The 14,742-nt window shown below is 40.8% G+C and overlaps 1 protein-coding gene across 4 annotated transcripts in view; it reads right to left on the bottom strand.

Moving 5' to 3' along the window:
• Positions 1-290: 290 nt before the first annotated feature.
• The window catches only part of nek11 (NIMA-related kinase 11), a 39,940-nt gene continuing 25,488 nt past the window's right edge, over positions 291-14,742 (bottom strand). Inside the window, exons 14-15 of one of the 4 annotated variants that reach the window (XM_084026544.1) lie at positions 11,913-11,973; positions 291-383 (exon numbers count right to left, since the gene is read on the bottom strand). In XM_084026544.1, the coding sequence (XP_083882670.1) occupies positions 352-383; positions 11,913-11,973 (93 nt within the window). In that variant the 3' untranslated portion in view covers positions 291-351. Of the gene's footprint in view, positions 384-8,215; positions 8,823-11,912; positions 11,974-14,742 lie in introns of those variants that run through there. The other 3 variants (XR_014598284.1, XM_084026543.1, XR_014598285.1) reach the window with 3 other exon arrangements.

The following is a 14,742-nucleotide window of genomic DNA, read 5'->3' as shown; positions in this document are numbered from 1 at the left end:
TGGTAATACCACTCACGATGCAGCCTGGCACATTTATTGGATAAGAGTTATTGTTGCATTCATGTGTTCATTACTTTAATGTTGCAGCTGGTAGAAGTAGAGCTAACGGAGGATGAAGTCATTGGCACCTATACACTTTTAATACAGTTCAGTTTACCTTTCATACAACACATCTGGTTCCTCCTCAGATCTAGTCAGTCTGTCTGTCCTCGTGCAGCTGTCTCACTGTCTGCAGCTCTTTTTCATAGCAGCAGCTAGTCCACCTGCAGACTATCAGCAGGTTTGTCCTCCAGGTGTGGCGCACCTCCGAGACGCCGCCGTCGTCACGCAGTCCGGCCTCCTCCAGGTTCTTTACAGCTTCTGGAAGACGTCTGCAGGTAGACCTGCAGGGAGGACACACGGAGATTTTAATATTCTGCCATAAGTTTTGAAAATAAAGCAGCAGGGAGACAGACATGAATTATGGTCTCTGGTGTCACATTAAGACACTTCCATCCATTCAGCCAGACGTTCTGCTTCTTTGGGCAAAGGATAAAAATACGCTGAAGGTCATTTTTAACCGTTTGAAGCAACAACTCCAGCTGTCATTTCTCTAGAGCCGTCAGCCTAAAGTGCAATACATCTGTGAACTTGTAACTTAGAATTAGATTTTAAACCCAGTCTCCTGAACATTACATTCCCCCACAAATTAAACTGCACTGTGAATTACATTTGAAGGGAAGTGTATTGTGCCGTGGATTACATTTGCTCTTGACGTGTCCTAAATTAGTTTCAAGAATTTTACTGGGAGACGTACAGTTGTACGTTAATGTCATTTTGTAGGAGACAGGGTGGCCATTTTGCAATTTCCACCCACACAAATCGTTTTTTAACAGCATTTTTTAAATTGTTTTTTGTTTTGACTATTCTTTGTTGGTATCGAATTGGTCTTTTTCCAACTCGACTGCTCTGTCACATTATTTAACACGATACATTTCTATTCCATTATACAAAAAAATCCATTTTTGGAAAACACTGTTGTGCCCCTCTCAGGACAATCAGTGTTATGTTTCTTTTAAATCTGCAAACTGAGCAAAAGACACAGAAAATCAACTGTTAACTGTAAACTACTAGATGGCCTGATTCGACCCGCAGGCGCTCAGCAGGATTTCAGCTCAGACAGAATTTGAAAGTGAAGTCAGATGGATTCACAGCAGCAGGTTGTCTAGTTTACATATGTTTCACCATGTGACCTGCTGTTTTTTGTAAACAGTGTATCTGATTGATGGCTCAGCAGGACGGACAATGATATGTGTATTTGGAATTCTAGACTTGACTACTAAAAATGTCCTCACGTGTAAAAAGTATCCCTAGTTGTCTTAAATGTCCTCAATCTGCTGCAATGTCCTCACGTCAGAAACATCCTCACTTCCTAAAAAAATGTCCTTAGTTCTTTATCCCCACTTGTCAAAAAATGGCCCCATTAACCAAAAATGTCCTCACTTTCCAAAGAATGGGCCTCATTCAGCCATATCTTCCTACATCATTATTAATTTTTTTCTGAAAGAAGTTTCATCAAAAGTCTATGTTGGATTCCTGAAGTGAACTTAAATTGCAGAAATATTCGCATTCATGTTCTTACCTTGATGAATCCCATGTTTTTGTGAATTGATTGTAACCTATAAATAATCACCCTGTAAAAGTCTGAATTTTAAAGCCTTTATTTATTTGGGTCAGGATTGTTGTCCGGTCCCAGGAGTGGGTCAGGATTGTTGTCCTGACCCAGGAGTGGGTCAGGATTGTTGTCCTGTCTCAGGAGTGGGTCAGGGTTGTTGTTGGGTCCCAGGAGTGGGTCAGGATTGTTGTTCGGTTCCAGGAGTGGGTCAGGTTTGTTGTCCGGTCCCAGGAGTGGGTCAGGATTGTTGTTTGGTCCCAGGAGTGGGTCAGGATTGTTGTCCGGTCCCAGGAGTGTGTCAGGATTGTTGTTCGGTCCCAGGAGTGGGTCAGGATTGTTGTCCTGTCCCAGGAGTGGGTCAGGATTGTTTTTCGGCCCCAGCAGTGGGTCAGGATTGTTGTCCGGTCCCAGGAGTGGGTCAGGATTGTTGTCTGGTCCCAGGAGTGGGTCAGGATTGTTGTTCAGTCCCAGGATTGGGTCAGGATTGTTGTTCGGTCCCAGGATTGGGTCAGGATTGTCGTCCTGTCCCAGGAGTGGGTCAGGATTGTTGCCCTGTCCCAGGAGTGGGTCAGGATTGTTGTTCGGTCCCAGGAGTGGGTCGGGATTGTTTCCAAAGAATTTGCCTACTTTCCACAGATGTCCTCACTTACCCAAATATGTCCTCATGTTCCAAAAAAACTTGCCAAAAATGTCACCTTTCACCAAAAATGCCCCCAAATTACAAAGAATATCCAAGCTATCCAGATATGTATTCACTTCCAAAGATGGCCTCAGATTTCTTAAATATGCTCACTTGTTGAAAAAATGTCCTCACGATCACATGGAGAGAAGAAGTGTGTGTGTGTTTGTTTCCTCCCTGTAGTAAACATGACAACAGTTTTGACTGTCAACCTGCTGAATCTATCTCAAGATATTTGGGCTGTTTGACTCCACATCACCTCCTCCCCTCCTCCTCCGCCAAGGGGAGGTGTTGTGTCTGACAGGGTGAAGATCAGGATGGCTGGCCTCCTTTCTGTTTGTCTCGGTCCGTCGCAGGTGTTTGACTCTGTTTCAGCTGCTGTCAGCAGGTAAACTGGTGTTTGTTGTTCGTCCTCTCACTGTGACAGACAGCAGCTTTCAGGTCTGCCATCAACATCGCCTTCCTCCTGTCTTTCTGTCCTCCAGAGACCCACGGATGATTGTAGATGCAGGAGGAACTTCCAGACGGTTGGAATCCATCCTAACTTCTGTCTTCGTGTTCCTGTTTTTTGGAGGGACGAGGGAAACCTCTCATCGTCACCTATGATGCAGTGATACGAATAATCAGCTGTTTAGAGTTTCAAGTAAATCTGTCATATTTTGTATCTTTTATGCCTGCTGATTTCGCAGCTTTGAATGTTGTAAAAAAAAAATTATGTAATTTAAATTTTGGATTAGTAAGATGTAGGTGAAGCAAATTGTTTTTTGATAAGTTTAAATTGAATGCATTATTAGTATTATGATTAGCCAGAGTTGATTAAAGCCACCAGTGACAGATGAATATTACAGCAAAATGTGTTGACCAGAAATGAGAGACTGACTTAATCCCTCTAAAATCAATATCACATTATTTGCCATATCGATAAGGATCAAACTGCAGACGAAACTGCAGTTTGATTGACCAAATTTTTAAAAAAACAACCTCGTCTGCTGAAGGTTTTAAAGTCTTGTTGTTTTTTTTCTGTCGAAAGTCCAAACGGATGATCATTTTTGAACAACAAGATAATGATAGGTGAAGACGAAAACACTTTGGGGAGTTTGGAGACTTGAGGCATTTTTCCTTAAGAGAACTTCAAAGCTTGACTCAGACATCCAACCACAACAACACAACAGCAGCTGAAACTAAACACTGAACTGTTTGAATCTCTATTCTTCTTCCCTCCTCCTCTTCCTCTTCCTCCTCCTCCTCCTCCTCCTCCTCCTCCTCTTATGAGGAGCTGACAGCCTTTAATTCCCACTGAGCAGCTGTGTTTGTGTGGTTGATGTTACCATGGTTCAAATTACGGGGGAGCTCAGGGTGACGCTCCAGAAAAGGACACAAGCTCCCTCCCTAAAAACATGTAAAAATGTAAGTTATATTTTATTTTCCATACATTAAGGTTCCTAAAATAAAAAAAAAAACAATATGTCAATGTTTATTCGCTCCTTCTATTCCACACCGAACATCTGGCTCCACTAACTAACACAATCCTGTGTTTATTCCTGCCGTGGCCATCCTTCTGTCACGGCGCTGCACGTAAATTCCAGATTTACGTAGCCACCTGAACTCATAATTGAGTGGGTCGTGCCCGAGCTTTTTGTCGTAGTAAATGGCCCTAATTAAATTTTCCATTTTTTATTGTTGCAACCCACAGGTTACGTAGCTACATAATGCGTGGCTGTTTCCAGTGATGTGTTTATGAAGGTGGGAAGTAGAGAGATGTTACCTGTGTTCCTCTGCTTTGTGATAATGTTCTGATGAGGCTTTTAAACTTCTCGTGTGATTCTATTGTTGTAGTTATTGTGTCGAAATGAAATGTTACTGACGTTATTACTGCCTGCAGTAGTAATGTTTGGGGCAGTAACCCTGTTATTGACCACAAGATGTATTTTGTATTTTAATTTTTTGGAATTTATAATTATAATTTTTTGTATGCGCTGGGGAAGAGGTGGCGTCCTGTTAACATTAGTCTCCTGGTCCACCAGCACCTCTAGGGCCTATGTGGTAGTTCTATACTGTGAGTAACTCAAAACACTGAGAACTGCAATAGCTGTCCACACTTTGTAATACATAAGTCAACTTTATGTGTATAGCACACTTAACAACAACAGGAGTCGTACCAAAGGGACTCGTCAGCTGCTATGAAGCTATCAATTGGACTGTTGGTGGGCAGATGAGATGAGTAGCTGGTTTTATTCCATATTCCAGGTTTTAGTGCAGAGTGTAACTTGTCAATGAAGTGGTGGATATAAAATTGTAATGAGCCAAGTCAAATTAAATGAACTTTATTTGTATAGCACATTTAAAAACAACAGTAGGGACAAACAAACAAAGGGAGTTATCATTGTGGAAAGAGTTTTTGTCTCCCCGTTGACAGCCATACATCATTTCCCCCAAATAATGTCTGGAACGGTGTGACTAAGCCTCTCTATAGCGCAGAAATGACTCTCCCTCTGTGTGTGTTATCAGATCTCCTCCCTGCTTTGTTGACGTAGCCGGTGGGCCGCGGCCCTTTTAGTTTCGAGAGCGTGCCCTCCCGGATACCTCATGGCTGCTGCTCTGCACTGCTTTCATTTGTTACATCTGATAATCAAAAACACAGCTCTGCCAGCACTGTTGCCATTGATGTACTGTTAGCTGCAAGCCACCGGCTCAGCATTTGCCGTTTTGAGAGCCGTATTGTGTAAGGATGATTCTGGTGTTATTCTATGCTTTCATTTTTTTTTCAGCAAATACCATGTGCAGAGCAATGTCAAGTCCAAGTTAAATGCACATTTTAATTGAATTACCAGAAAATCACGATAAATTAAACGTGCATGGATGCTTGTTTCCACCAACAAGGTCTGGATGCTTCCTCATAATGAAAATGTGTCTTTGATTTATATTCAGCAACGGTTTTGTTCTCACACCAAGAAATTCTGGCAATATACACTCTTGCCCATACAATTGGAATATTTAGTTTTCAGACACAACTCTCTGTTTATTGCTATTTATGACCCTGTTCTTGTTCTTTTCCTGAAGGATGGTGTGAAACCACTTTCTCATTTTCTATGACATTGCAACACATGTGTGTGTATGTGTATTAATATGCATAAACAGCTCCAGTCAACCAACCGTGTGGAGAACATGATGAAAATGTTCCATGTATTCATATGAGGAAGGTTTTCAGCTCTTCATGTTTCATGTATGAAATCATGTATTAACATTTGAGTCTTCTTCTGCTTTCATCCTACTTTTACATCTGTGTACCTTCATTCATTGGATTAACCTTCTCACACCTGTTACAGGTGGGAGCTGATGAGGACGATGGAGTTTCTACTGTAGTTTGTGTTTGCTGACATGTTGAATTTTCTCAGTTTGTTCCAGCTGTTATTAAAAGACCTTTGTGTTTTATTGTTGTCTCTCTGCCGTGTGTGTTTGTTTTCGCTGCTTTCTTTCATTTTAATCTGAACAAACAAACTGAATCTGGTTCATATCACAGTCTGATCCACGCGGGTCGACGCGCTGCTGCTTCAGGCAACTCCTTTGTCTGGAATAATTGGATTATTTGAAATTAAACTTTCAAAGACGCTGGCTTAGAGACGCGGCTTATGTCTGAGCTGATTCCTCAAGCCGAAAGAAGAAACTCGGCAGAAGAAGAATGCTGTGGCACAGCAAAGTTAAGGTCGACTGTGTGGTCGCTGAGAGGAGACGGCCCAACGCTGTTGCGTGGAGGAGGCCGTTCGTTGTACAATATGCTTTTTGGACTACTGCTGCTACTTCCTGCAGCATTGCCTGCCAATCACTGGTCAGTTTACACTCCTACAGAGAATTGCCACCACATTTGACCCCTAGCTAAGCCCCGCCCCCTACTGCTGCTTCGCCATTAACAGAGCAAGGGCCCACACTGTTAACTCTGCTTCAATCTGCATGAATACTATCTAATCATGGCTTTTTAAATGTTTCTATCCAGGATGTCAAACAGGTTAAAAAGAAGCTGGAGCCTACATCATTGTGATGAAACCATCACATCACCTGGAAAGGACCCTTCAGAGACAGACCTTTTAGTTAAAGAGTCAAATATTTTTTGTTTAACCAGAAAGACAGCATTCATAAACAAACAAACACACTTACTGCGTCCTAAAAGACCCGTCTTTCAAAGTTGACAGACAATCAACAACAAAAAATCATGAAATGTAATCGTTTCTACAGCTCTGATGTTTGGTTTCTCTCCTGATACTGTAACGATAGATAGATAGATAGATAGATAGATAGATAGATAGATAGATAGATAGATAGATAGATAGATAGATAGATAGATAGATAGATAGATAGATAGATAGATAGATAGATAGATAGATAGATAGATAGATAGATACTTTATTGATCCCGAAGGATGCAGTGACTTTAGGATTTATTTTGACTAAGCCAGCTTTAGTGAATCTCTTCTTCCGTCCTGCGGCAGCTACATGACCCAACTACCAGTCCAGCAGCTGGTGTCCTGTTCATGTGGCTCTGGAGATGTACAGCTGCGCTTGAAACTCTGCAGAACATCGGTTCTGATCGATCTATTCATCCTGGACTCCTCGGGTGCCAACATGAACTTTCTGAGTCGGGCTTCTCCCTCTACAGCCTTAACTTTGATAACACCAGGCATTTCTTATATAGATAACTTTTCACTGCTGTACTGTGGAGACCTCGACAAGTCTTCCATCTCTCTCATCAAGTCTGCCGCAGACACCGCTGTGTTCAAAACCTGCAGTGAGGAAGCCAAGGTTATTTAAAATTGTCCAAACTGTCAATCATGCCAAAGTTTTAAAAGGGCCTGAAGCTGAAACCAAGGAAAGTATTTGGTTGACATTTGGACATCAGAAGCTTTACTGCAAAGAGCAATGAAATGGAGTATTTATGTTGCTCAGATATCAACGTTTTAGATAAGATCTAAAGGAGGAGGGCTCCTTTATTATCTGACAGACATAAACATGTGGTTTTCAAAGCAGGTAACAATGGCAGCATGAAAATAATCTTTCCCCAACAAATGACGTCTTTTATAGGCAAACGTCTGCAGATGACATTACTGTATGGTCTTTGATCAACTCACAGCAGTCTTGAAAGAGTTCCATCCCAACAAAGAATTCATTCTGCTGATTTCAATGTGAGAGAAAAAACAAAAAGATAATCTCAGAGAAACAAGAATTGCAAAACTCTGATCTGACATGTACTAACAAAGCAGTAATAATAAAAAAAAATGTAATCACTGATTTATCAGATCATAGACTAACCCAATTTGTGAGAAAGCTGACAAATCAAGCAACCAAGACAAAGATCCAACAACTTAAGCGATGTTCTCTCCTCTGACTACGGCTGTAAGACTTCTACTCAGAGTTTTAATGTGAGGGTCCAGTTAAAAATCTAAAAATAATGTATCCTGGTTCAGTGAACTTCTGTGGAGGCTGATGAACAAAAGATGCTGCACAAGGGAGGCAATTAAAACTGCCCTGTCTCCTAAAAAATGCATACAATGACACTGCATTTGTGAAGGGAAACATATTTTTCTAAAATTTCAAACACAGGACTTTCACCCAGGAGACTACAATGTAACTAAAAATTAACGTTGACTTATTTTTTAATTTACGGCAATAACTTAAAGAAACAGTCATTTAAGGCAAACTCGGAACAAAGTTGTTTTGCTACATTTGTTTTGTTTTTTTATTTACGTTAACCATATGTTAAAAATAGATTCCCCTAAAACATAATTCAATAACATTTAGTTGTATGGGTACATCATTTTGTAAGAGAGTTGGACTTGACATGCTCATTTAAAAATGATTAAGAAACAAATCTAATCCGTTATCCAAAAGCTAATATTTGCCGAATCTTCATTTTATATCAATAAATGAAGAGGCAAAAGACAACTGTTAATAGAGAGGCTAATTCCTGCCCCTTCCTGTGTCAGACCTTATTTTTAATGTTTATTATCTTTTCAATTAATACACATCATTTGTGTAGTTCATGGTCCAATTAAAACAGGATAAAATAATTTGTTTATCACCGTTGACTACCGTACATAGCTTTTATGAAAAAAGTTCCCTGTGGTGGAAGCAGAAGGGAAGGACTAAACCTCTATTGATCCGGAGAAACACAGACGCACCCACAAGGACATTTAGAAGACTTTGAACTCAAAGAAAAGGGAGAGTTAATTAAACATCATCAGCTTCTGTCTTTAGTCCTTTTTTTTCTTGATTCTGTACATGAGCCAAAAAATAAATAAATAAATAATAATAATCAAAGGAAACTGGACATGGTTCCCAAAGATTCTGCAGGTTTTTGGGCAGTTAGAGACTTCTGCTCAATAGAACTACAAAATAAAATCCCGTCAGACTCCCTCTCTCAGGTGTTGAATTCTGGTCTCCAGCAGGCTGCTGTTGAACATCGGGGGCCCCTGAGGGGATTCGGGCTCCGCTGGGTCTCCTGGTTTACAGACAGAACATTTTATATTTTATTTAAAATCCATTGTATATAAAGCTCTGTAGAGCTCAGCAACTTATTATCTCCTCTTTCTTCATGCATGAGCAGCTCTGCCTTCATTACTAAGAGCAGTGGAGTCTGTGGAGGTGATCTAATGGGATTATAATGGCAGCATATCACTCACACTCACACACACACACACACACACACACACACACACACACACACACACACACACACACACACACACACACACACACACACACACACACACAGAGCAGGCTGCAGAAAGCCATTCTGAAAACTAAAGGTGTGGGTTTTTAAAGTCATTTAGAGTCTCAACAGGTTAGGAGTCTCAACAAGCTTTGAATCTTAATGAGCTCTGAGTTTTAACGAGGGTCTTGATTATAAGAGACTCTGAGATGTAACAAGCTGTGCATCTTAATGAGCTCTGATTGTTAACGAGGTGACGACCACAGAGATACTTCTTTAGGGGTCATTAACTTCGCATGAAAAGTACAAACCCGAATTCTGGTGGACATCTTCACTCGACACTGAACACTGTTTTCACCCATTATTCCAGTGAACTAAACTCACTGAACGATTTTCGATCTGACCCTGCTATTATCATTTCAACAGCTGTCAGTGGGCACACTTCCACTTCAACTGACATTCCACCTACTTTCTTTTCTTCCCCGAAAACACTACCAAACTGCAGAAACTCAGATAGACAGTTGCAATAACACTGCTGTCTTCATATGTGGCGTCTGCCTCTAGTTTACATGGGTCTGATGAGATAATCCATTGATTGGATTAAATGCAAAGTGGCAGAAAACGACTCATTTCTGTTCCGTCACGTGAAGACCACTTTAACGGGCAGCCTGGTCTGCTAAAATAACCTTAACTTAACCAAACTGGTTCTCTGCTGGAAACTGGTGGGCTGCACCCTCCGGGTTGGGAGTGAGTCGCTGCCCCAAGCGGGGGAGTTCAAGTATCTTGGGGGCTTGTTCACAAGTGAGGGAAAAATGGATTGTGAGATGGACAGGTGGTTTGCTGCTGGAGGGATTATACTGCCCATCTAATTGTGAACGCCAAAGAAGGAGCTGGAAAGCGTTTCTGGGGAGAGGGACGTCTGAGATTCCCTCATAAGCCTGGTTCCCCCTGCAAATCTGCCTAAGCGGAGGACAATGGATGGATGGATGGATGGATGGATGGATGGATGCACCCAGGAAATCAAACTGATGGTGAGTGCTGCAGAGTCTTGCATCAGAGGCAAAGAACAATTTGACAATGAAAGAGAGAGCAGGAGAGGCTTATGTAGAGTCTGATTGATGATGTGGAGCACCTGTGAGCTGATGAGGGGGAGTGGCTGGGGCAGGGTCAACTGGTTTTCCACTGCCACTTAACCCTTCAATTTAACTGTCCAAACGCAGATATTTCCACGCGGTTTGGCCTCTAATTTACACGAAAACTCAGTTTTTATCACAGAAAACGATTATTTCTAACGGTGTCTTTATGCGGGTTGATGTAAATTCATGGACAAGACCCTGGGATAGCTTCTTCACTTGAGGCAGCAGATGTCTCCCAACCTGCAGGAAGCAATCCAACAATGTCCTCAGACTTTGAGTCACCGACCCTCAACCCAAACGATTCACGCTTGGCTGCAAATTGTCCCAGTGCACATGGAAATAACAGTCTGATGAAGGGTTCATCCCTCATAACAGACACTGTGAGACATCTGATCCAGCACCAGAAACTTGCTCATCCTTCACTACTAACAGGACTGAAAGATAAGACTGTCTGAGGCTTCTTCATTAAACGTGTAACCATAACAACCAGCAGATGCATGAAGAAATGTGTACATACATGAGTGCATTCATTCATATTCACACCAACATGCTTTAATTCATATTCACAAATCCAGAGTGTGCTTCAGTTGTAATTTAACATTTTTCAACCTCAGGTCACTTAATATAAAAGTGACAGAACCAACTGAATGAATTTAAATGTCAGACCCCAAAACATATCAAATGTGTCAGTTTGATTTCCATGTAAATTACACATTTCCATTAAACTGGAGCAGAATGATTAGTTTGTCAAACAGCAATTTCAAACTCTACATTTCTGAGTACCTGTTCTTTCACTTGATAGAGTCAGCACAGGGTTCATTTCCATCAGTGAAACAACATTCATGGCCTGTTTAACCGTAATACTGTTCTCATGAATTCATTAGAATTATTTCTACTTTTTTGTTTTTTGAAATCGCTGTCAAGGTACCATCAATTCCCGCACAGATGTTTCACGATAAAAGCCTTCCAGATGTTCTTTCCTGGCGGGCTTTTACTTTCAAACTGATATAGGAAGTTTAGACTTTCATTGGCCGCGATAAAAGAAGAAGAAATCTGGAGTTCGTGGGGTAAAAATGCACATTATGCATTCTGCGCATTCATCTCCAACTGAACTGTTCCGTTTTTCTTCTTCTTCTGTTCTGAGTTCAGTGAAGCGAGACGAGCAGGTTTCACAGCAGTGGACGGCTTGTGACTGAACTAAGCCAACAGGAACTGAAGACTGAGAGGAGGAGAACACTCAGGAAGGTAAAGTATCTAAAGGATGGAGACGGCGGGGATACACGTCCTGTCATGAAAACTGGGCTCCTCAGTGTACGCTTTGATGGTTTGATTCCTGGATTCTATGTAGAGTGGCAGAAAGCAGAAAGGGAGTCACAGCGGTTGAGTTCTAGCCCCGCTCTATGTGTGAAGTGTCCTGAGGTAACTTTTGTTTGATATGACACTATGAATAAAATTGAATTGAGATTTGCGCCGCTGACAGTTAACTGCTAACTGAAGGACTGTTCATCACCTGGAGAGTCAAAGATTCAAGGAAAGATTCAAAGGGTTTATTGCCAGCTGTGTGTAGTTGTCCCTTTAAATTAGATACCAGGTACATTACATATGTCCTCCTGCTGATAGAAAAGGATTGCACTTTACACAGAGAGCACAAAGCATCATGGGAACGTAACGTAACGGCGAAAAACCTTGAGCTTCATTCAAAGACAAGCACACAAGAGTTTTATCATTTCTTATGTATACTCACCACTCAACTCCTCTTCCAGAACTTTCTGCATGTGCTTCATCATGGCCTCCAGCTCACTCAACTGAGGACGGAAATAAAAACCTCTGCAATATTATTCTCCGTAATGACTATAATTGATTGTATCCCTCAATGTTAAGGGTTGTTTTGATCATCTTAATTGATTTAATTATGATTATTGATTGATTTGATCTGCCTTAAAACTGATTATTTTAAACCCAAACACAAAAAAAATGATCAGAATATCGACATTACAATCACCTGTGCGTTCACTTTTAGTGAAACTACATCTACTTTAACTGTGCCACCACCGAACTAGTGGCACTGATAGTAAAACTCATAATAGAAATAATAAATTCACATTTAAACGAGGCTGCCTTTGAGTCGTTCCGGCTCTCTATGCCACTTTGCATTCATCGGCTCCTCACACAAATACTGAACCAACAAGAAACATTATTTTTCATCAGCTATGACAATAAACTCTATTGTTACCATCAGCTCTAATAACTGGGAGGTTATGTGTTTCTGTCCCTCACTCATGGACATTCATGGCTTTTATTTCTGTTTTATTATGAAATACAGACTGAAGTATAACTGAAGTCATGTGACAGTAACTGTAGAGGAAGATTCCTCTTGGGATGCGTTAATGAAATTTCCTCATTCTTGCTCTCCAGAGGAGAGTTGAAGAGTTCGGTTCATATAGTTTGGACTGAGTGTTGTACTAATCTGGAACTAGATTCAAACTGTGAGGCTATCAATTATTTTTATTTTTTTCTCCCAGTGCTCCGATATTTTACTTCAGTAGGAGTACTAATACCACAGTAGAAAAATAAATATGCATTAAAATATTACTCCAGTAAAAGTGTAAAATGATTATGATCATAACTTTCTGTATCGAAAGTAAAACTGCTAATGCAAAATTACACACACACATATATATACATATCATTCTAAGGAATAGATAACAAAATACGCAGCCCTGTCTCCTAAACATGACATTTCCACACAAAGAAACTCAATTTTTGAATCTGTGAGGTCATATCAAAATAAAATTTCTTTTTTAAATTGGTGTTATTACCAAGATTCAGGTTGGCACGGATGTTAATAATTTCAAGCAGACCAGAGAAATAGGAGCATCACATTTCCTTTCCGAGCTGAAATAAAGCCTCAGAGCTGCTGTTCTGTTCCATCTCAGCTCTACTAATTATCCAGCTTCGCTCCATTTATTCTCTTCTTCTCTCCCCTTTTTTCCTGTCATCACTATCAGCAGTGACAAATAGGTTTAATCTCTGTGAGCCTCCCTATTTTCTCTGAACCTCAAACGCACCACAACCATCAGCTGCTGGACTCTCATCAGCTCTTTCCCTCTCCATATTGGACTTCGGCCTGCCGTTATAAATTGGCTGAAATCGTTTCGGGGATGCAGAGCTGCTATCTGACTTGTGTGCGAGTGTGTAGGTGTGTTTGTGTTTGTGTGTGTGCGTGTAAAGGCACCTGCTTTGAATGTTATTAGCCAACTGAATGAGCAGCGTTATTGGCCTTATAGATATGTGTCAGAAGGAGCCCGCTACACCTACTAGGAGGTTCAGAAAGGCAGTTATCATCTGGTCACATGGTCGACCACGACACCTCTGACCGTTAGTGGCTGTAGTAGGTATGATGGGGCCAACGAGGAAGTCAGGTGATGTAGCACAAAGAGCAACAAATTCAGTGTACGCAGGAGGTCGGGCAGGACTTTAACCCAGGCCACGTTTTATGTCCTGACCAAAACGCAGCGTTGATGTTTTAACCTTCCTCTTACATAACTTAGAGAGAGACAAATATGTTTTAGATCCTGTTTGAATTGTTCCATGAATTACACTTATGATTGTTTGTCAAGTTAAAAGTCTAAGTTTGTTGTAGGGTTGTCATAGTATAATTTACTTCTGTGTAAAAACCGCTCAGTTTCAGTTAGCTTGTCTTGCTAGCTAGTTAGCCAAGTTCTATCACAAATCTTCTCTTAGCTGATGTGTTTTATCCAGCGACTCTTTTTATCAGCTGGGAATAGAAAGAAGGAGCGAGACCTGTTGTTGAGTAACGTTACATCCTGGTACCGAACACACATGAAGAACATCGTAGCTTCACTTACCACGCTGTCAGGTGTGTCGTCTTTCTAATTATGTCATTCCACAGTCGTATACTTCAACAGTGAAACATATGTATAATTCATGGTACAATTCCAACCACCAACATTAACTACGGTGCATATTTTTGATGAAAAAAGGTCCCATAGTGTTCCATCACTCTCAGCCTCTCTACAAGTAAACACAGGTGGTTGGGCACAGTGTCTTCTTACAGATTAGAGATTAACTCAATTAAACGACAAAGCCAAATAAACCACAGTCTTTAATCTACAGCTACAGTCAGCTGGAAGAAGTAAGCGAAGCGATAACTGGAAGAATTAACTAAAGGTTTGAGCATCAAGAACCCACTGGAGCGTTCCATTCACCATGGTGGCCACCATCTGGATCGGGCCAATTAGTCACAATCGATGCAGCTGGTAAAGGCTCCTTTTAATTATATAATTATATATATCCACACTGCTCTACTGCTGTGTAGTTACTGTTACATGCAATGCAGTTGTGCATTATTTTTGATCGGGAATCAAAGAAGTCTTGTTGATTAGATAATAACATTCATGTGCTGATTATATTTTGTATGAATCTGCAAAAATATTTATCATTTATTAAATAAAGTGCAGTAAATAGTACAATATTTACCCTGTTATGTAGTTAGGAGTAGAAGCGTAAAATAGAAATACTCAAATCAAGTAAATGCACTTCCCTGCAGCACT

Source organism: Eutrigla gurnardus (assembly GCF_963514095.1).
Source record: "Eutrigla gurnardus genome assembly, chromosome: 14".
NCBI classification, from domain to species: domain Eukaryota; kingdom Metazoa; phylum Chordata; class Actinopteri; order Perciformes; family Triglidae; genus Eutrigla; species Eutrigla gurnardus.
Note: the sequence above shows the minus strand (reverse complement) of the source record. Positions and strands in the feature narration are given on the sequence as shown.